This window comes from Odocoileus virginianus, chromosome 34 (genome assembly GCF_023699985.2).
Source record: "Odocoileus virginianus isolate 20LAN1187 ecotype Illinois chromosome 34, Ovbor_1.2, whole genome shotgun sequence".
In the NCBI taxonomy this organism is placed as follows: Eukaryota; Metazoa; Chordata; class Mammalia; order Artiodactyla; family Cervidae; genus Odocoileus; species Odocoileus virginianus.
The window spans coordinates 19,076,687-19,099,191 of NC_069707.1; the positions used below are offsets into that span (position 1 = coordinate 19,076,687).

At 41.8% G+C, this 22,505-nt stretch overlaps 1 protein-coding gene and 1 pseudogene across 3 annotated transcripts in view; both read right to left on the reverse strand.

The window, feature by feature from the left end:
- Positions 1-17,349, reverse strand: part of LOC139033034 (elongation factor 1-alpha 1-like) — a 57,391-nt pseudogene extending 40,042 nt beyond the window's left edge.
- The window catches only part of GRM1 (glutamate metabotropic receptor 1), a 402,017-nt gene continuing 394,453 nt past the window's right edge, over positions 14,942-22,505 (reverse strand). For 2 of the 3 annotated variants that reach the window (XM_070461683.1, XM_070461684.1), the window contains exon 9: positions 14,942-18,646. In XM_070461683.1, coding sequence (XP_070317784.1) covers positions 17,725-18,646 — 922 coding nt within the window. In that variant the 3' untranslated portion in view covers positions 14,942-17,724. The remainder of the gene's footprint in view (positions 18,647-22,505) is intronic. The other variant, XM_070461685.1, reaches the window with a different exon arrangement.

A 22,505-nucleotide genomic window follows, 5' to 3' on the forward strand; every position in this document is an offset into this window, starting at 1 on the left:
TGTTTACCACTCTCTTAGAGAGTTCCAGTGAATATTGGATGTAAAAGCTCTAAGATGTTCTATAGTAGAGAAGCATCTTTACTTAACTAAAGGTTTCCAAAATTATTTGACCATAAAATACTCTTGATATCCTGCTTTTATACACACATTTGAAGGTAAGGTAATCCTGGTATATAAGAGGGAATTGGCTATCAGTCCAAGAAAAAGTAATACCAAAACCCATAAGGCTATTGTGAAGGATTAAATCGAACGAGATAATAAATAACAAAACAGTAAGTAATAATAAATTGAATAATATCATTCATGTAGCATGTCTGTTATAGTTCCTGGTGCTGTGGGCTTCTGTCTTTTTTATCTTTGTCCTCACAAGAGTACCTAGGACAGGTCTTATGTTACAGACCCACACACAAAACACATGCACACACACACACACAAATACACAAACAAAAACAGCCATGAGCCATGAATCTAGCTATATTTCTCCTTGCAAAACAGTAAGAAAAATTCACAATTCATAGGTAGGTGTCAGAAGCATTAAATGCCACCTACATTGATAATCTCCTCTGCAGTTTTTCTACTTCTAATGGTTTTAGAAAAAGAAGAAACGATTGATGACAATCTCCCTTTGAAATTCAGCATTTATTTATTGACTGATTTTATGGTCTGATTATAGACTGACTGCAGTGCCCAAACCACTCCCTTCCCTCATGCAGCAGACCCAGGCAGCGATGATCGTGGCTGCTGAGCAGAAGGCAGGCTCTGGACACCACCAGAACCGATCACTCCTACTCTTGGGTTGCTGGATACTTTTTATACTTGTCTGATGTTTGAATTGCCAGTGAGTTCTTAAGCACAAGTGGAGTGTCTGGCTTTCAGTTCTTTATAACCAGTTCTTTAATGAGTCACATATAATATGCTTAGTCATTTATATGAGAACCATAGGGAGTCTGATAGAACATAGATTCAAAGTATCCATGTCTGCATGAACTGGGAAATGTAAAGAATAAAGCTGGTGACTTTGTTGTTGCTGCACATAGAGTTTATCTTCCAATACTATCTCTCACATTCTTACCCTCCTCATTTGGTATTCAGTTCAGATCCCTCTCTTTCCTACTGGAGGACATTAGTTCCAGCTGGAACTAGATGAAGAGTAAAGAGGACAGGAGGAGAAAGCTCTTTGTCTCCCAAGAGTTGTTGTTTAGTATTTACTGAAGCTTTTCTGGGCTGCCTGGACCATGAGGGGTGAACTCTCGGTTTGTTATACACAATGTGGCCAGGGCTATAGACAGGAGCATGGTTTTTAAAAGTAAATTTTTCTATTAATGTGACTCTTGAGGATTGTTTCTCCTTTCTAAAATCCAGTGTCTGTTCTTGCTACACTTAAGACAGTGATTCCTGAAACTTGCTGCCCAATAGAAATACTAGGTCATTAGACCCAAGTATGTTTTATTTATTTTTTAAGCTCTCTGGGTACTTCTAAAGTGTATCACATGTTTGAGAACCTAGAGGCCTTAGAGTAACATTCATTATCATTAACTGATTTATTTAAAAGCTGGGGGCTTGAAAGATTCCTGAAATGCTCATTTTCTGTCTGTTTCCAACCATGAAGGTTGGCTTCCACTGGAAGAAACACAGTTGACAACCATTAGATTGTGAACTTCCCATCCTAATCCCTGATTCTCAGCAACAAACTACTAAACATGTGAACTGCTAGGATACTCATTTATCCCATAAAGGACCTAAGAAAGAAAAGAATCCCCATCCTGTCTTTGGCCAGGTGACACAACGAAGCTATTGACATTTTATTTCAAATCTTTGAAAGAAATTGTAACAACTCTCTGAGCACCTATATGGTCAAATTGGGCAGTGTTATACTCATAAAAAACTTTTCTAACTTCACTTTTAATATAAAGAACAATGTATTTGCTGAGGGATTAAATTCACCCATATTTTAGATTTAATTCCTGGTGTCTTGAGGGATCCTATGATTTCCAAAATGTGAAAAGATTTTCCTCTCCTTTCTTTCACTTTGGCAGTGGAGGTAAAGTTTTTAAAAAATATTCAATAGTGATTTAAGGCTGTTTTTAGATAGCAGCTTAAAGAGAATCAGCTTGAAAATAATGGATTTTTTAAAAAAATCACAAGTATACAGAGATGATGTTTCTTATTAAGCTTTTGATAAATATTTTTGGAATTAAATTTAAAACCCATTCATGTTGGTTGTAAGGAAGAGGAATATAGATGCTATTGATTTGAAGTGAAGTTGCTTTATACAGTATACATAATGACCTGCAATATCATAATTTTTCATACACAGGCACCAGAAAAAATGAGATGTCATTCAATTTTATCTGCTTATGCCAACAGAACTGGTAAACAGGAGAGACTACAGTCAGGGAAAACTAAATCTTTCATGAGTGCATATTTTCCCTTTGGTTTAGCCTTTATATTCAGGCAAATGTAGAATGGTGGAGTGTGAATGTGAAAGTGGATAGTATTTATTGAATAAAATCTCCGGACTTTCAGATCTAAGATCTGTAGAGTCAAACTTGGAGAGTCATTGCGACAAAGGAATGAGTTAAGCTCTCTGCTGCTTTGCATGTTCCCAGAGCTGACCATTTCACATGTGCTAGTGCCTATGTGTCAAACCTAATCAATTCATCTCAGCTTGGTGCTCTTTGGCGACCTAAATGAGTGGGATGGGAAGGCAGGAGGTAAGTCCAAGAGGGAAGGAATATATGATGGTTAGATAGCATCACCGACTCAATGAACGTGAATTTGAGCAAACCGCGGGAGATAGTGGAGGACACAGGAACCTGGCATGCTGCAGTCCACAGGATTGCAAAGAGCTGGACGTGATTGAACGACAAAATAGCTAATTCACTACATTGTGAAGGAGAAACTAACACAACGTCGTAAATCAACTATCAAGCTGAGTCTCTCAGTCGTCTGACTCTTTGGAACCCCATGGACAGTAGACCCTGGTAGGCTACTGTCCATGGGATGATCCTCATAAGAATACTGGAGTGGGTTGTCATTGCCTTCTCCAGGGGATCTTGCCAACCCAGGGGGTCAAACCCAGTGACCTGCATCTCTTGCAGTTCCTGCATTGGCAAGCAGGCAAGAATACTGGTGTGGGTTGCCATTTCCTTCTCCAGGAGATTTTCCCAACCCAGGGATTGAACCTGGGTCTCCCACATTGTAGGCAGATGCTTTACCATCTGAGCCAGCAGGGACATTACTAAGCCACCTGGGAAGCCCCCAGACAACTAAAAATAAAAGGAAACAATGAGGATTTTCAATATTTCTGTAGGTAGAAGAGGCTGAAACAATACTGTTGACTAGTATTTTACTACCTGTTAGAATGAGAACTTCTCTGAAAATCTGTGCAGCAAAGACCCCCATCAGAAAGGTGAAAAAATAATGCCATAAAGTGCACCCTCTTTGTATCTTGGGAAAAGACATGTCAACCCACAGGGGTCACTGCATGCCTTGTGAATGTGGGTCAATGGTCAGGGGTCCTTTATCACTTCCATCTCTCTAGGTCTCAGGTACTATGCCTCTGAGGCTGTCTTTTGCTGGAGAGGCTGCACCCCACTCTCTCCATTAAGTAGAAATAAAACATATCTAATCAAGGAATAAAGGACACCTATTTCTCCAGGAGCAAGAGATTGTATTTTGTCAAATCAGATATCATCAGCCTGAGTGAGCAGAAACTGCTCACTAATTAAAGGTCCTCTCTCCTAGAAAAGTATTTCATCCTATCAACAAGGTTCTACAATAATTTTGTAAATGTATGAATTTCATATCTTCTTATCTCATAATGTTTTAACTAGTTATTTAACAAGTCATGTCCAAATCTTTGTGACCCTTTGGACTGTAACCCTCGAAGCTCCTCTGTCCAAAGAGATTTCCCAGGCAAGAATGTTGGAGTGAATTGCCATTTCCTCCTCCAGGGGATCTTCCCAACCAATGGATTGAACGCAGTGTCTGTTGCTCCTCCTGCATTACAGGCAGATTCTTTACCACTGAGCCATAAAGGAAGCCTTGACACTAACAAGTTAGGCAGTAAGAAGTTAATTTTCATTTAGCCAAAAATTATGAGGAAAGAAGTTGAATGATGTTTTCAACCACTTAAAAATGCTCCCCCTTGATCACCACTACTTATGGAGAACTAAGTTTCCCATTACAGAAGGATGAAGGTTATTTAAAGTCACATCTAGCTACTTGAGGTAGCAGAACCTTCCCTGAAGCACTGGTGGCACTGTTTGCCATCAGCCATCAGACTGGGTTTTGATAAGCGGAAAGGATTGGTCATGGAAATTTGTGCTAAAATGTCTAACATGTGTTACATGAAAGCAGATTACATTGTAGTGAAAACCTGAAAAAAGATAACAAGTCTAAAGAATCTACACTAGCAAATATTCTGTGTGCAGTCAGGGAGGTGACAGAGTAGAAAAGGCCAGGAGACAAAGGGGTCTGCATGGTTTAGTGATCAGTAAGTAAGCTCTGGATTCCAGTGATCCTGTGAACTTAGTCATCAACACTTATTAGCCCTGTGACTCTAGGCAAACTACTTAGTATACCTGAGAGCCAGTTTTCTTATCTGTGGATTGAGGATAATGGCCGTGGCAGAGATGAGGAAACCTGTTCACCATTGGCCTTAGGCATTAGGATGACTGCATTTTCCAACCTCCCTTGCAGTTAGATTTCAGGGGACGAACCTCCAGCTCATGCATTTGCTTTACTAAAATAATTTAGAGACCAAGTTCAAGTTGCTACCAGGATTGGGTGGGGGGGGGGGGGGGGGGTTGTGGCAAATTTTATGTGAACATGAAATAAACACTATTTTCTTGAGGCACTGAAATTTCAGTCCCTCTCCCATCCTTCTTTCCTCTCTCTTTTCTCTCTCAGCTATCCCTGCTTCCTCCTTCCCTCTCTCCTTTCTTTTCTGAGACTGTGGCACAGTGTAGCATATCCTGATTAATACAGATCACACCTACTTGCAGAATCAGGATAATAGCGTTGTTAAGAGCAGGCTCAGTGTCAGACTGCCAGAATTCAAATTTATTTACTAGGTTTCTAAACTTAGGTAAGATACCTGAGACTTTTCAAGACTCAGTTTGTCAACATTAATAATACCAACCCTTATAGGGTTGTTCGAAGGATTTCAACTGTTTAAACCTGGGAAACATCCAGTGCAGTGCCTGTCACATACTTGATATTCATTAAATGTTAGCTGCCATTTCCTCAACAGATGTAGAGCATCTAAATGTTTCTTTCACTAAAAGTGATACATCTGGTTCAGGGAAAGATGCAATGCATTGAAAGAACCTCAGATTGGAAATCTTTAGCTACATCCAAAATTAGCTGTTTGCTTGTGGGTAAATCACTTAACTCCTTTCCACCTCAACATTTTTAATCTCTAAAATGATGAATTTGAATTATATATAATAATAGCAAATGTATAAAAGACTTATTATGTATCCCTATGTCCCTAGCATTATATCTTTGACATTGTTTAATCTATAGGTTTAATTTTAAGTGATAAACGCACCACAGGAGAGAAAATCTGAAAGAAGGAGGCAAATCTGGAAGCTTCTGTGATACTGGCCCAGACATAAATAAGGTGAAAACCTATACCTGATTATGGATTTTGACTGTGATTTACCAACAAGCAAACAGTTAATTTTGGATGTAGCTAAAGATTTCCAATCTGGGGTTCTTTCAATACACTGCATTTTTCCCTGAACCAGATGTATCACTTTTAGTGAAAGAAACATTTAGATGCTTTACATCTGTTGAGCTAAATTTATTTAAAGAAGGAGCTAATATGTTGAAGCTTTAGTGACATCTGAACAACACTGAGCATTCTTTGGCATTCCCTTTCTTTGGGACTGAAATGAAAACTGACCTTTTCCAGTCCTGTGGCCGCTGCTGAGCAGAGACATTACTTTGTGAACAAAGGTCCGTCTAGTCAAGGCTATGGTTTCTCCAGTAGTCATGTATAGATGTGAGAGTTGGACTATAAAGAAAGCTGAGCACAGAAGAACTGATGCTTTTGAACTGTGGTGTTGGAGAAGACTATTGAGAGTCCCTTGGACTGCAAGGAGATCCAACCAGTCCATCTTGAAGGAGATCAGTCCTGGGTGTTCATTGGAAGGACTGATGTTGAAGCTGAAAGTCCAATAGTTTGGCCACCTGATGCGAAGAGCTGACTCATTTGAAAAGACCCTGATGCTGGGAAAGATTGAGGGCAGGAGGAGAAGGGGACAACAGAGGGTGAGATGGTTAGATGGCATCACCGACTCAATGGACATGGGTTTGGGTGGATTCTGGGAGTGGTGATGGACAGGGAGGCCTGGTGTGCTGCGGTTCATGGGGTCTCAAAGAGTCAGACATGACTGAGTGACTGAACTGAACTGAACAACACTGACCTCAATCTTGTTGAGTGGCACTTATTAGAAATTTAATGAATTACCTTTTTATCTACTCATGAAATTTTTCATACTTGTGAGAAGAGGGGTCATTCCCTCCCTAACATATTTTTTTATTCTAAATTCTTTTAGTAAACATTTTGCAAATAATAATTGTCTATTTGAAAAACAGAGTGACTCTTTTTAAAAATTCCCAGTATATTTAATTTAGAATGGTATATCATTTGTTAAATTGCAGAACCATAGAATATAATAATTATTTTAACTATAAACTTTTTATTATAATATACTTTTTACTTCAAGTATTTCCTAATACTTTTATAAATTATTATAATTAGACAATGACTTTGAGTTTGTTTGGTTTTTTTATTGGTAGCTTTCCACTGTGAGTCAATACGTGGTGATTCTGCTTGTGGAGTTGGGCACACTTCCCCAACTCCATGGAATCCTGAAGCCCTTTGAGAGATGATTCACATCCAGATGATTCTAGAGCAGGCAATATAAATTTTCCGTCATTTTGCTATTCAAACTAAGTGTGTTTACTTGTTTTAAGAACTCTCAAAACTAGTTCCAGTGTAGTATTTTCAATGCAATATCCAGCAGAGTACGGTGGTTCAGATCATGTGATTTGGGACCCAGGACATGTACTGTCATCACTATAGATATCCTGTCAGCTTTGAGATCTTAGGCAAGTTACTTCACCTTTTTTGAGCCTCAGTTTTCTCCCTTATAAAATGAGACTACATTCTAACTCAAAGAATGTTGCAAAGTTAAGTGTGATGCAAAATAAATATTGTTTGAGAGGGAATAAATAACATTATCAAATGTGTTGTGCTTATTTGCTCAGTCATGTCTGACTTTTTGCAACCCCATGGACTGTAGCCTGCCAGGCTCCTCTGTCCATGGGGATTCTCCAGGCAAGAATATGGAGTGGGTTGGCACTTCCTTCCCCAGGGGATCTTTCCAACCCCGAGATCGAACCCAGGTCTCCTGTGTTTTAGGTGGATTATTTACTGTCTGAGCCACCATGGAAGACCTATTATCCAATAACTGATAACATAATCTTGGAAACAAACCTAAAAAGTACTGTATGTAGAAAAAAGTTTTTGGTGTGAAATAATTCCTCATATTATTTGTAGGGTTCAAGAAGTTATAAACAATTTAAGTATCTAATGGCAGGGGAATGGTTAAATAAATTGCAAGGTATGCATATAATAAAGATTATGGAGTATCTTTGTTAATGTATGTAAGAAATACTTTTAACGTATTAGCTTGTGAATACTAAGTAGGTCACTTTAATGATTTACCATAACTGCCTGCCTGCTCTGTGGCAAATACCATGGCATTTCCAGATTCTGTTGAGTTGTTGAAGGGGGAGAGCCTTGCCTTTGATGTAATTTGCACCCTGCCTGCATCTCTGCCTTCAGCTGCTGCTCTGTGATCTGCTTTGGCTGCTGCCTGCAGTACCTTACTTGTCCCTATTGCAGATCCCTGCTGTGTTCCACGGCCATCTATCCACACCTTTTCCTGGGTTGGACTGCCCACATATTGACCCTGCCCCACCCTTGACCGCTAACAGCCTTTCAGGCTCCCTCCCTTGTTGTTGCTAAGAGCTCAGTACCACCTGCTCTGAGCTGTTATTGATGCCCCCATACCATTTCACTAAGCTGCCACAGGCTGGCCAGCTCTCTGCGCGACTGTCCCCAAATAGGCGCTCTGCCCCTCGGGATCTCCATCACTTACCTTTCCTGTTGGCCTACCAGGAGATCCCTGCCTCTTCTTGTGGCTGAGTCCATATTTTATATGTGAGGGTTGGGTGCAGGGGTGAGAAGACTTGTTCACCCATAGAGATCCATTCTTACCACTGAGCCACAGGGCTCTGTCCATTGCCAAGCGATAGGTTCTGATGGGCTTCATCACTGTCCCCGTCTAGTCCAGCCCTATTGCTTTTTCTTGCCCAGATTCTATTTACCTTTCTCATGACTTTGTTTTTCTCTTTCAGGTCATCTATTGCTCATCTCCATAACCTGCCCCGTCTATCAGCTATGCTGCTATATGTTGTAATTTGCTATATATTTGCACCTCAGTTGGGAACCAGGCATTAATTATTCTCCCAAAGTGTTCCTGGATTCAGGCCCAGCGAGATTGGGAACTTTGCCTAACTCTACAAGCAGGTGCTTCCTTAGCTCTGATCAAGTGGAAATCCTTGTTTAAGTCGTATTGTTAAATTAAAAAAAAAAAAAAACAGAGAAAGAATATAAATGAAAGATGATCCTAACTGTTAAAACCATACTTACTTAATTGAATATTCCTGGAAGGAAAAATCAAAATATCTGTAATGCTAGTATTTGGATGCAGTGACTATAGATCATTTTTTCTTTCTTTGATTCTCTAAGTTTCTACCATGCAAAAAAAACCTGACAGTTTAAGAAAATGGTGCAAAGAAATAATCTAGAAGCTAATAAAAAATTTGGAGAAGGGAATGGCAACTCACCCCAGTATTCTTGCTGGGAAAATCCATGGACAGAGGCACCTGGCGGGTTACCGTCCATGGGGTTGCAAAGAGTCCGACATGACTTAGCGACTAAAAATACAACAAATTTATTTAAAGGACAGCTGCCCTTAAACTTTGTTTTGTGACGTCCCTGTGCTATAACGGAACAATGGCCTTTATAAAAAAAAATATTTTTGACCGTGCTGGGTCTTTGTTGCTGTGTGTGGGCTCTTGTCTCGTTCCGGCGAGTGGGGGGCTGCTCTCTGGCTGCGGTGCACGGGCTTCTCCGTGGCTTCTCCTGTTGCAGAGCGCAGGCTCCAGGGCACGCGAGCTCAGTAGTTGCGACTCACATGCTCTAGAGCTCAGGCTCAGCAGTCGTAGTGCGTGGGCTCAGTTGCTCCACAGCGTGTGGAATCTTCCCGAATGAGCTACCGAATCCTGCACTGGCAGCTGGATTCTTAACCCCTGGACCGGCAGGGAAGTCGCAAAGAAATAGTAGTTTCTTTGAATGGCTTTTTTCAAAGCATGAAGGACTTACTTCAAGTCCTTCAATACACCTTTGCCTTGCTTTCTACAGATCTTGCTTTTTATTCCTATCTGTACCAACGTCTGTATCTGTGAGCATGTATGCTGTTTGCTATCTACCTGTCTATCTGTTTCCATATCACATCTCTAGCAAGTACTGTTGATGCCCTGCTCAGTCTCGAAACTCACCTTCCCCCACAGGCCAACTCTTAGATTCCCAGCTGCCGACATCTGCAGCAATCTTTGCCTGAAGCCTCTCTCTGGAGACAGGGATCTGCCTCAGCGACAAACTGGAAGCAGTTGGATCCAACGTGCACCTCCCCGCTTGGTGGTCCTCAGCCATGACAGGAATCAGTGATTCAGTGCTCCAATCCCTTTGCCCTTTGGGGAGCAGAGACAAGGATGAGTCATGCCCACTACTGGCTCCCAGAGTCTCAGTGGGACTGAGTCCGCAGAGGGAACCTGCATGGCCATGTCGCCATGTCGGCTGCCTCCTTTTCCCACTCTTCTGCTGCTGCTTCCAGGGATCAACACACCTCTTTTATTCAAATTCTCTTCACAGGATCTGTTCCAGGGAAATCCAACCTGCTAAAATGTCCTCACTCATATTTATTTCCTGCAGTTTATATGAAAATGGATTAAGGGGTATGGCTGGCTCAGGGCTAAGTGTGAGCTCAAAAGGTGGCAAGACTGCCACCAAATTAACACAATACTAAGCATCAAAAAAGCAAAAGAGTTCCAGAAAAACATCTATTTCTGCATTATCGACTATGCCAAAGCCTTTGACTGTGTGGATCATAACAAATTCTGGAAAATTCTGACAGAGATGGGAATACCAGACCACCTGACCTGCCTCTTGAGAAATCTGTATGCAGGTCAGAAAGCAACAGTTAGAACTGGACATGGAACAACAGACTGGTTCCAAATACGGAAAGGAGTACATCAAGGCTGTATGTTGTCACCCTGCTTATTTAACTTATATGCAGAGTATATCATGAGAAATGCTGGACTGGATGAAGCACAAGCTGGAATCAAGATTGCCAGGAGAGATATCAATAACCTCAGATATGCAGATGACACCACCCTTATGGCAGAAAGTGAAGAAGAACTAAAGATCCTCTTGATAAAAGTGAAAGAAGAGAGTGAAAAAGTTGGCTTAAAGCCCAACATTCAGAAAACTGAAATCATGGCATCCAGTCCCATCACTTCATGGCAAATAGATGGGGAAACAGTGGCAGATTTTATTTTTTTGAACTCCAAAATCACTGTAGATGGTGACTTCAGCCAAGAAATTAAAAGATGCTTACTCCTTGGAAGGAAAGTTATGACCAACCTAGATAGCATATTAAAAAGCAGAGATATCACTTTGTCATAAAAGGTCCATCTAGTCAGGGCTATGGTTTTTCCAGCATTCATATATGGATGTGAGAGTTGGGCCAGGACCTTATAGAAAGCTGAGTGCCGAGTAAATGATGCTTTTGAACTGTGGTGCTGGAGAAGACTCTTGAGAGTCCCTTGGACTGCAAGGAGATCCAACCAGTTCATCCTAAAGGAAATCAGTCCTGAGTGTTCATTGGAAGGACTGATGCTGAAGCTGAAACTCCAATACTTTGGCCACCTGATGTAAGGAGCTGACTCATTTGAAAAGACCCTGATGCTGGGAAAGATTGAAGGTAGGAAGAGAAGGCGATGACAGAAGACCAGATGGCTGGATGGCATCACCACCTCAATGGACATGAACTTGAGTAAACTCCTGGAGTTGGTGATGGACAGGGAGGCCTGGCGTGCTGCAGTCCATAGGGTCGCAAAGAGTTGGACACGACTGAGCAACTGAACTGAACTGAACTGAGGCAGCAACACTAGAATGACTAGATGACTCTTGACTCTTTAAAAGAGTCAAGATGAAATAGGAAAGAATAGGGCAGGGCACAATCTTAAAGAGGATATGAAAAACTGGTTAGAACCAAATAGATCCAAGATGATGGATGACGAGTCAACTTCTGATCTTGAGCCTCAGTAAATGCTCACTGTAACACAACAGCAAATTAATATGACGCTCGCACAGGTGCTGTGACAGTTCCAAGGCTGACCATAAATCCTGAGACCAGGTGCGTGATCTCAGCTAAAAGATGGTGGATTCAAGTCCTGATCTGAGTTGCACAGTTTCAAATGTTTCCGTGCAGTATTATGCTTAGTTCCGGATGCAGAATTTTAAAAAGGATATTCCAAAATTGGGATATAACCATAGCCTGATTAACAGTTTAGGAACCTAAGAACAAAGCTAACAGTGAAAGAAGTAAAGCACTTGGCTTGGAGAATAAACCACTAACAAATGGCATAATCGCTGTTTTCTCTTTCTTTTTTTTTTTCTTTTTATAATCGCTGTTTTCAAGTGGCTGAAGAGAAGCCCTGTGCCCAGTGGACTAAATGTATTCAGTCTTTTTTTTCAGAAGGCAGAATTTGAACTGGACAAAAGTTGTTGTTCAGTTGCTAAGTCATGTCTTAATCTTTGTGACCCCATGGACTGCAGCACACCAGGTTTCCCTGTCCTATCTCCCGGAGTTTGCTCAAACTTATGTCTATTAATTTGGTGATGGCATCCAACCATCTCATCCTCTGTCACCTCTTCTCTGCCTGCCCTCAATCTTCCCCAGCATCAGGGTCTTCTCCAGTGAGTCGGCTCTTGGCATCAGGTGGCCAAAGTATTGGAGCTTCAGCTTCAGCATCAGTCCTTCCAATGACTATTTGGGACAAAAGTTAGAGAAAAGAAGCAAATTTTGACTTTGGAAAAGGAAGATTTTTCTAACAATTAGAGCCTTTCCTTATCTAATGCAAGATCTCAGTCCTTGGAAATACTTAGGCAGAGGGCAAAAGTCCCCTAAATCCATCCCATCCCTTAAACCAGGTCACGAATATATAAGCCTCTGTGATTCTTACCAAAAGCTCATTTTTCTGTTACCAGTATTTTGTCTCTGCAGTTCCATCAGGCTGCCATCCTGTTGCATATATTGCTGGTGCTATCTCTTGGTTTTCCTGATTCCCCAGAGACCTTCATCCTGGATTTGCACAGTAGTTCTGTTCTCTGACCAGCTTTGGGTATTAACAATGTAGTTTCGGACTTGCATTTCCAGGATCCAGGACCATCTGCTCTCTCTCTTTGCACAACCGCTGGCCATAAGCCTTGTACCAGCCAGTCCCTCCCTGTCCAACCCTAGTCAGTGGAGGCTTCTCACCTGGCCCCAGCCTGACACGGGAAGAAGAACAAGACACAAGGGAATAAGACAGATCTTCACTGAGGTAAGAGTTTAGGTGATTTCTAAATTTACTTCCAACTCTTTAATTCTATGATGATTTTCCTTTTCAGCTTCTATAATCTTCATTCATAAGCTTTTCCTTCTTGTTTATTAAGCTGTAAGCACTGCTTCTCCGGCTACCCTGAGAAAATCAAGCCAGTTTCCAGTTTAATAGCATCACTTCTTGAATTCTCGAAGTTCAGACTTCCTTTCTCCCAAGGCTTGGTGACACAATTAGCCTTTCATTTTGTCTAAAGGGATATACTTCTGTTAGGAAGGAATCCGCAGCCCATGCATCCCCATGGATGACTTATTTGCCCTCTAACTGGTGCCTTCTCCAGCGGTCCATGTCTTATCTGCAGTTCTCCTGCAGAGGACGCATTTCCCACACCTAGCATTACCTTGCCAGACCTCTGGCTGGGTTCAGGGAACATTGAGTATTGCCACCCTCTTCTGCAGGCAAAGCAGATCTGCTGCCCAGTGGGACTGCTCTCTCTGATGCCAAAAGAAGAGCTTGTTTTTCATGACGAAAATATGTGCTATTCCAGTTGGCAGATTTAGGATCAGTAGGTAGAAATACAGAGATCTGGACCCCATAAGGATCTTGGAACAAATTTTCAGAGAACTGGGCTGGGAAAACTATATAGTGTTATATAGTAAATACTCATTTACTTTCTCAGCAAATACTTATTGAGTGTCTGCTTTGCCTTGAAGACTCAGAAATCAGGTATTAGAATGCAAGAAAGAACTAACAGTCTCTTCAGGGAAAGAGATATGTAGGTTATAATGTAATCTGGGATGTGAATAAAATATGGGAACATGAAAGGGAGAGCAGTCCCAGTTGACAGTGACTCCTATGTATTTTCCTGGGTTCTCTAGAAGAGCATGAATTCACAGGCTTTCCTTGGGGGTCAATTCCCTGCTGAGTCACTTACTATCTAGGAGATTTTGGGCAAGTGCAAATTATTTTAGTTCTTTACAATATTCCTTATGGCTGTAGTACTGGGAAGATTAGCTGAGAATGAATGCAAAGGAGCTGCAGGGACTTCTCTGGCCTTCTAGCAGTGGAGACTCCACGCTTCCACTGCAGGGGCTAGGGGTTCCATCCCTGGTCAGAGAACTAAGATCTCGAGGGGTGGAGGTGGGGGGGGGGGGAGCTTCAACATTTCTAGCCCAGAGTAGGTTTAAAAATAGGTTGCTTCTCTTCTCTTTGGTGGCTTCTCGGGATAGAAATTGCTGGGGCAGTTCCTATTACAACATTTGTAGTATCTGGATTCCAATTTCAACATCTCCAAATGCCTCCGTTGTTGTGATGAAGCTTCTGGACTTGCCAGGCAGAGGCCTTAATGACTCACAATGTATATGGCTGCTTCTTTGGACTACACATCTGAAATATTGTCATTTTCTCCTTTTCTTCCCCATTCTTTGTTTCTCTCTCTCTCTCCTATGGGTTTTCCTCATCAGACACCAAGCCCCTATTTCATAACTTACTCTATTTTCTGGGCACCATGCAGATAACCCCAGTGTCTCAGCTCCTGTTTCTGGTAATTTCCTCAACATCAGCCTTCCTGGATAGAGGCTGCTCCATCCATCCAAAGGCACCACGATCTCATGGATGTGGCCCTGGTATCACCAAGTTTTCTCTTCAAATGACACTTGGTAGATGCCTTACTTTGCAGGTGTCTCATTCAGAGATGTGAATAAGAGGCTCCATTGTTTTGAGGACCAGTGAAGTCTCTACTGAAATGCAGAGGAATATAAGTTGGGATGAGCAGGAGGATATCAACAAAGTGAAAAACCAGGTGTCCCTAGAGTGTGAGCCAAGGGGAAAAGGCCGTGTGGGGCACAATGAAGCAAGGATGGGGCTTTCGGATGCCTCTGTCTTTAAAGCTTTGCTGGCGATGCTGGAGTTTGTCAACATCACATATTCTATCAAAAAAGCTAGATGACAATGTCTGCCACACTACTGAAAATTTAAATTCTGGAGTTCACTTTAAACTGATACGTCCTTTCTCATGATCAAATTATCTTCTACTTCATCACCTACCTGGTCTGTAGATTTTGTGTGGTTATCTCCAGCTTTCACCTAAAAGATGTGTTCTGAGCAAAATCAAACCATTGAAATTATTTTTTTTATACCAGTCAATTTCTGTCATTGTCATGCTTACAAACTAGAGAGAGGGAACATACTAGCTTAATAAATAGAAAATATTTATTATACAGCATTATCAAGATTATTTGACAAAAGGCAGTAACGAGCCAAGGGGAAACACTTTCACAAGAAGCTAAACAACTTGTATAAGCACATACATTAAGGTGGAAAGTTTCTGCCCTTTTTGTATAGGGTACATATGTGTATATTTCCAATTTTGAACAATTATGATTTAAGAGCTAATAATCTATTATACTCAGGAAAACTTTTAATCATGGTAATTGTAGGCATTCAGAGTAATAATGTGACTGGTGTTGAATGTTTTCACCAAACATCTGAGACTAAAACCTCAGGACAAACTGACATAATATTTGAATAGTAGAAGAAGTTTTTCTGATCTAGTCTTACTTTAAAAGTTTCTGAATGCACAAGTTCTGATGTTAAGAACAGATGTCAATGGCATTAGGATAAAAAAACATGTTTCACTAATATTAGATTGTATACTTTCCCTTGCTAGTTTGCCAATTAGTAGACCATATATCAAGCACTAGAACCATCCATCTTCCTCGTTCTGCCTCATAACAGTGAAAATGGAACTGAAATCACATTTCAGTCATGAGTCTTTCTACCAAAGGTGTAATAAAATAATTTTTTTAAAAGAAAAGGCAGTCTATTCTTAATATAAAACTGACTAAACTTGGCAGTAGGATATGGGAAGACATAAGAAATATGAGCCTCAAACATTGGAGTGGATGTTAAATTCTGAACAAATGATGCAGTGGGTATTTAAAGAGTCTAAGATAATTTTTGGCTGAGAAATCAGCAGCTTTAACATGAAGGAAGCACATTAAACGACTGAACATAAGGCATAAACAAAGATATTTAAGGAGATAAGATTCATTCCCAAATAATACAAGAATCGAAACAGCAAGAAAAATCTCTTTTATTGGGGGGAAAGGGAGGAGTAAAAATGAAACAATTGGATTACACAGACATAGATATTACACACTGCAAATAACAAAAAGAAAAAGAAAAGCTAGGACAGTGAGAATACATGAATGAAAGAACATGGAAGTAAAAATGAAAAGAAATCAAAAAGTGAGGAATAAATAATTTGAAAAATTATGACAAGACAGTGGTTAATGTATGCTTTAAGCACATAAAGCTCAAGTAGCAGTGGAAAATTTAAAAAAATCATAAAGGAAACAAATAATGTAAATACTATTTCAATCTTATGTTTTAATAATGATGTGTGCAATTATATAAAATCCACCTTTTTACTGTTACCCACAGTTTTTGTGAACTTTTAGTATAACAAATCTTCAAACCACTTCATTAATAACATATTTCCACATCATAAAATATCTGAAAAATAAGTTCCCTCTTAAAAGAAGGACCATCTGAGCAACATATGAAAAACATTGGACCAGAGCACTCCAACCTTCAAAGAGCTCCTGTAGATATTGATGACAATGGCATATAAAACATTATTGGGACATAAAAATATCTATACTATATCGGAGAGACAGTCTTCTAGTTGCAGTTAGATTGACATTACATTGCACAGTTTTTATTATCACGGGTATACAAGGACACAGGATCACATTCACTTGCTAGTTACAAGGACTTCGGTGACACTTGGAAAGAATTCTTTGTCATTGAAACCAATAATAGCTGCTATGAGTACACCATTAAGTTCAAAGATAGATTTGTTTCTGTAGTACATAGGAGAAACAATGGCACCAAATACATACTGCATCTTAGGAAGTTCAACTGGTAAGTATTATTTGCTACAGTAAATGGAAGGTAACGATTTTGCCATGTGGTTTGTTCTCTTTAACATAAGGGCAAAGGAGAGCCCCCTTGGCACACAGGTAAATCCGCAAACTCTTCTGCTACTCTCCGAACAATCTCATCTGGCTTTTTTTTTTTTTTTTAAACGAAATCGCCAATAAGCGAGCATCAGATATGGGAAGCTGATTTTGCTGATTTTGTTCAAAGCCCCAAGCCTCTGCACTGTCCTCTTTCTCCTTCCGCCCTTTCTTAGCACTACTGATGAAGCGCTTTTGGTTGATGACTTTGCTCCTATTCTTGTTCTCCTAAACAGAGGGAAATCACAGAGCAGCAAGGTGTCCACGCACCTTTCTCCAAGTGTTACAGCAAGGCTGGTACTGGATGGGCGTGCAGTCGGTGAAGATGGACCCCCTTTTTGGGCCAGTTCCCCCGAGGGCCCGGGATACCAGGGTTCTGTGGGCCCAGTAGGGAGAAGGGCTTGAGGAACCAGCTGCTGTCCATCACCGTTCTCTGCGTGGTTCCCCTCCTTCACCCACCTGCTCCATCTGGCTCCACCAAGCTCGTTGGAAACACCAGGATGACGCGCTAACGATTAACGGAGCGGTCCTCCCCGCTGTCCCCTTCCAAACGGGCCAAGTGGGTGGGCATGTACATCTATGCGCAACGGTCCAAAGAGATTATGTGGGTTGGTTTTTATTTATTTATTTATTTATTTTTTGCGACAAAAGTTACATACTACATAGGATTGTGCTTTGTCGGAATTCCCTTTCTTCCCAGAGAAGGGTTTTGAATTCAAGAGAAGGGTTTTGAATTCAAGACAATCCTTGCCTGGATCCTTTCTGGCTTGCGGAGTCCAGCACCTCCGGCGCTGGCCTTGCTAAGGCGGCAGCAGCCGTAGCATCCTTGCTCCCTGACTCCACCTCCGGCCTCGGCTTCCCGCCCAGCTTCCCCCGCAGCGTCTCTCCGGGGGAGGTGCTCAGGCTCCCCTGACCGACCCCCTCTGGCTTTTCCCCCCGGGACCCCTCCTCCCTACAGGGTGGAAGAGCTCTGCTTATAGTCCCTCAGAATGACCGAGGCGTAGGCCACGTTGGGAGGGGTGCAGAGCACCGACTCGGACGCGGGGGAGCTGGGCACGGAGCTGCCCGAGGCCACCGAGTCGCGGAAGGGGGACGGGGGCGTCAGGGCGGGCGAGGCCTCGGGGGTGGGCTTGCTGGGCGCCGGCAGGGCCCCCTCCTCCTCCTCCTCCTCCTCCAGCTCGTCCTCCTCCGTGTTCCCTTCGCGCTCCGACAGGTACTCCTGCAGCAGCTTGAACCTCTCGCTGTCGTCCTCGTCGTCGTCGTCGCCGGGCGGCGAGGCGGGCTCCTCGGCGAAGGGGCTCAGCGGCAGCGGCAGCAGCGGCAGGTGCTGCGGCGGCGCCGGGGGCGGGAACAGGGGACGCCCCCCGTTCCCCGCGGCCCCGGGGACCGCCAGCACCGAGCTGAAATCCGGGATCCCGGCGCTGAAGTTGTTGACCACGCCCTGCAGCTGGTCCAGGAAGGATTTCTGCGGCAGCGGCGGCTGCTGGAGCGGCGGGGGCAAGCCCTTGGGGACGGCCGGCTCGGCCAGGAAGAGGGGGGTCTCCTCGGCCGCCAGGTGGGGCGGCAGGGGCGGCGTGCTGGCCGCGGTCGGCACGCGGCGGGGCGCCGCCCTGGAAGGACTGCTGGAAGGGCTGAAGCCCACCGGCTGGGCGTCCTCCTCCTCCACGTTGTAAAGGGTCTTGGTGCTGGTATCGGAGAAGGTCAGGCTCTTGCCGGAGCCTTGGTAACTTTTAGTGAGGGGTTTGATGACGGCCGTTTGGTTGCAGGCCGTCTCGTTGGTCTTCACGTGCACCGACAGGCGATGCCACATGTGCTGGCCTTTGGGCACCTGTCTTCCACCTGGTTCGGACCACGACACAGACTTGCCATTAGAACTATGAAGAGAACAGAGATGGGTTTATTTGCGGGCACCTCATGCACGCAGGATAACATCCACATAGAACATTTGCAAGCCTAGCTCAAAGCAATTTGACTCCCTCCCACTAGTATGTCTGCCTGTCGCACACACTCCCACCCTCTCCTTTTTACCCATCAGACTCCAAAAGCTGCAGCGGTCACAGGTTGCCTCTGAAGCTGCGGCCAGGGATTCCATCCACCCCAACACAAGGCAGGACATTCTGACACTGAGAAAAATTGTAGCGGAGAAGACCCAGCTTGTTGTAGAAGCAGCTATTTTCATTTAAGTCTGATTTCACAGCTATTACACACACACACACACACACACACACACGCTCAAAGGCGATGAAAAAAATTGTTGCTCAGTGCAAGCTTTTGAAAGATTCCAAGATTGACAAATTAAAAATAAAATCTTAGTCACACATAGACAACAGAACATAATGACCATAGCTATGTCTCCCTTTCTTCTTAGTCCCTGGAACAAATTAAGACCCAGGTATAAAACTACTCTCATGATCCTGTGAGGTTATAAAACACATCCTCTCAGATGCCCATTCTGATATGCAGGTATTTCCTGTGGTACTAGAGGCAGCATGGTCATGCACATGGCACCTGTACAGAAGGAAAAAAAAAAAGGAAATGACAGAAAAACCCAGACCCATTCTCCACCTAAGAGTTTCCAAACTTTCGAATTTCCTTTTATTTCAAAGCATTATTCCTGATGCATATGGTGGATCACAGTTCACTCATAGCAGGTAGCTTGGGATTTTCACACTGGCAACATTTAAGTAGGTGTGTTTGAAAGAGCTGGAACTGGAAAGCCCAGAAAAATAAGAATATCCATATCCTGTTTTAGTCTACTTGCATAATTGATGCAAAAGGACAAGATTAAGATTCAGACAAAGCAGAAGTTACTGAGATCAAGACCTCTCCAGGGCCTTTTCTTCATTGATCATTGGGGAAGAAAAGGCTTTAGGGCACCAGGGGTCCTATATCCTTCATGGGATCCTCATAAAGCCAACCAAATCGAATACATCTCTGAAAAAGAAAAAAAATGAGATGTACTGTGTGCATATATGCACTTTCTATTCTCTCTGTTCTAATAACTCTGGTCTTACTTTTGGACTCTTAGTTTATTTTCTGTATAGTTTTTAGCAGATGGTGGTACCTTACCATAGCGTACTATTAATAACAACAGTGTTAAGACTTAAATCAGGAAATAACTTTTTTTTAAGATTTTGCTTTTTCTTTGTATCCATGAAAGCCACAGAGGAAGTGGCACAATGATGACACATTTTTTTGACATTAAAAGAAAGAAGGAAAATGCATATATTTTCTTAAGTGGCTATGTGAAATAGACTTTTTCATATCATAGTCTTTTGTTTGGAAAACATAGGAAATGATCAATGGTTAACATAACAGTTTATTTAATCATTTTGAAAATATAGGAATGAATACTTTAAAAATTATGTGTGAGTGCCACATATATGATGGCGGTAAGGTTTTGACATTTCAAATTTTATAATCCTGAAAAGTCAAGTGAATCAAATAAGTACAGATTTGTGTAGAAAGTCTGATATCAATTCTAGAAAATTCTGCATATAAAAGTTCTAGAATAGATATAGTAGCTAAATTTTCTTATTATTTGGGAAGAAGGTAGTTTCTCCATATAGCTGATAATCTATGCTATATTTTAAATTGTCAGATAAAAAAAATCTCATCTTCAAAATATAATATCAAAATTAATATTTCATGCAAGTGTATGCTTAATGTATTCTCTAAGGATGTCTAGCTGCTTATGAATGTGAAATTACTGACTTATTAGGTTCTATACAATCTTGTTAGAATAGCTAACTCTCTCCTGAGGTGAGCAAATGGTGACGTTTGTGCCAAGAACAGCCAACCAACCAGCCAAAGCCAAGACCAGAATCCACAGTTCCTCCTCTGAGTTTGAAATTCTGGGCAAGCTCACCTCCCACTTTCCTCTTTCCCAATTTCCTCCATCTCCCACTCTACTTACACTGTTTCCCTCTTTATGCATTTAATATGCCTCTTCCAGAAAGTATAAAACTGCCTAGTTGCTTCTTGCTTTGCTTAAATATTCTTTAATATACTTTCCAATGGCAATGCTTTGCAGCCCTTTCAATGCAATGGAAACACTTTTTCCTTCTCCAAATGCTTGCCTCTCCATGCTCATTAAGAAAATCACTCAACTAAAAGGCTGCTCATGTCTTCATTTATTTGTATATGTGTGTGTGTATGTGTGTGTGTTTTAAACAACAATTCCCTCCAGAGCTAGTCTGACCTAATTCAATCAGTAGGCTTAGATAAACAAAACATTGTCTGGTTTCCCTATAGCTAACAAAAAGGGCAACATTGTATTCCTGGGACTGAGTTCACAACCTTGCTCACTGACTCGCCTGTCTTCCTCCTTGTACAGGCGTCCTCCACGAGCCTCTGTTTAAATCCTTTGAAAGGCATTATTAATCATATTGCAGACAGAGATGATCACAGTTCAGTTCTGTTTCATCCAATACAATTTTTATTCTTGTGAAGGGACATTTCTACCCTAGCAGTCAAAGTTTGCAGCTTTCCTTCCCCTCAGAGTCTTGCTCTAGATTTTCTGTCAAGTACTGTTTAATTAGGAAACAGTCCTAATGCCCTAGGGACTTTATCAGATTAAGAAAATTAGATTAACCTTTTTTTTTTCAAGGGCAAAATAAATTGCTTCCTAAAAACCAGAGATATTGGAGGAAAAGCATCACTTCATAGAAACCACAGCATAGGGTATAAACTTTGGTCCTTCCGCGTTAGTTATGTTTAACCTATGGTCAGTAGACAGCTTGAATGGCCTGTGAATCTACATGTGCATTGAAGCATTGTTTTTAGGCTAAATCAATATTATGTCCTTGTAGATAATGTGCTGCTATTTTTAAATGCAAAATGCTGTTATTGATAAATTGTACTTCTAGATACAAGTGTAACTAAGTTCTGAGAAGCTTTTTTGGGTCTGTTTTGTGTTCAAGCTAATAAAGGTACGATTACCATTACAGGTTCAGGTGAGTATTTGATAACCGTTTTGGTGTGAAAAGTGATTATCCTATTTGAAAAGGTTAGGAACTCATTGCTGTGATATTAAGAGAAAAATGTATAAAATATGGGGCAGTAAAAAGCAATAAATACATTATAAAGATGTAATATTATTATGAAATAATGCTTTTATTTAATCCCGGATAGCTTTAATACCTTATCTTTCAAATCCGCCGGCTTCTTTCTTCTATAATTTAATGTTACTTGGTTCCCTAATCTTAGGAAAAGCAATCTGATTTAGAAACACCACAAAATTGCCAGAAAGTACCTTGTCAGAGGATACCTTGAGTGGCTAAATATATTTACTGATACTGAAGTAATTGGAGGAAATTGCTGTTAGGCCTGGAAGGGACTAGAGACACGGAGGATGAATACATGGACAGTCACGCAGAGCTAAGAAGGCGGAGGGCTGCAAATCCAGCTCCAACCGGCTCAGGATCTTGCTTTGGTTTTTATTTCATTAGATAAGTATCACAATCCCCCCCAAACAGAAAACCCACTATTTACATCACCTCAGAGAAGAGTTGGAAGTGGGTGGTGTAAACAGATTAGTATATCTTTGGCATTCAGAGTGATCCTGTCTGTTGTATTTGTTTCGGTAAGTACTAGTCACATCTGCAGAACGCGCTGCTCTCTGCTGCCGAGAGGCCTAAAATGGGAACACCAGTGGGTGGGTGTTTGAGATCCGGAGGAAAGCATCCTGCACAAGCTGCCTGAGGGGGAAGCTTGCTCAACACCTGTCTGCCT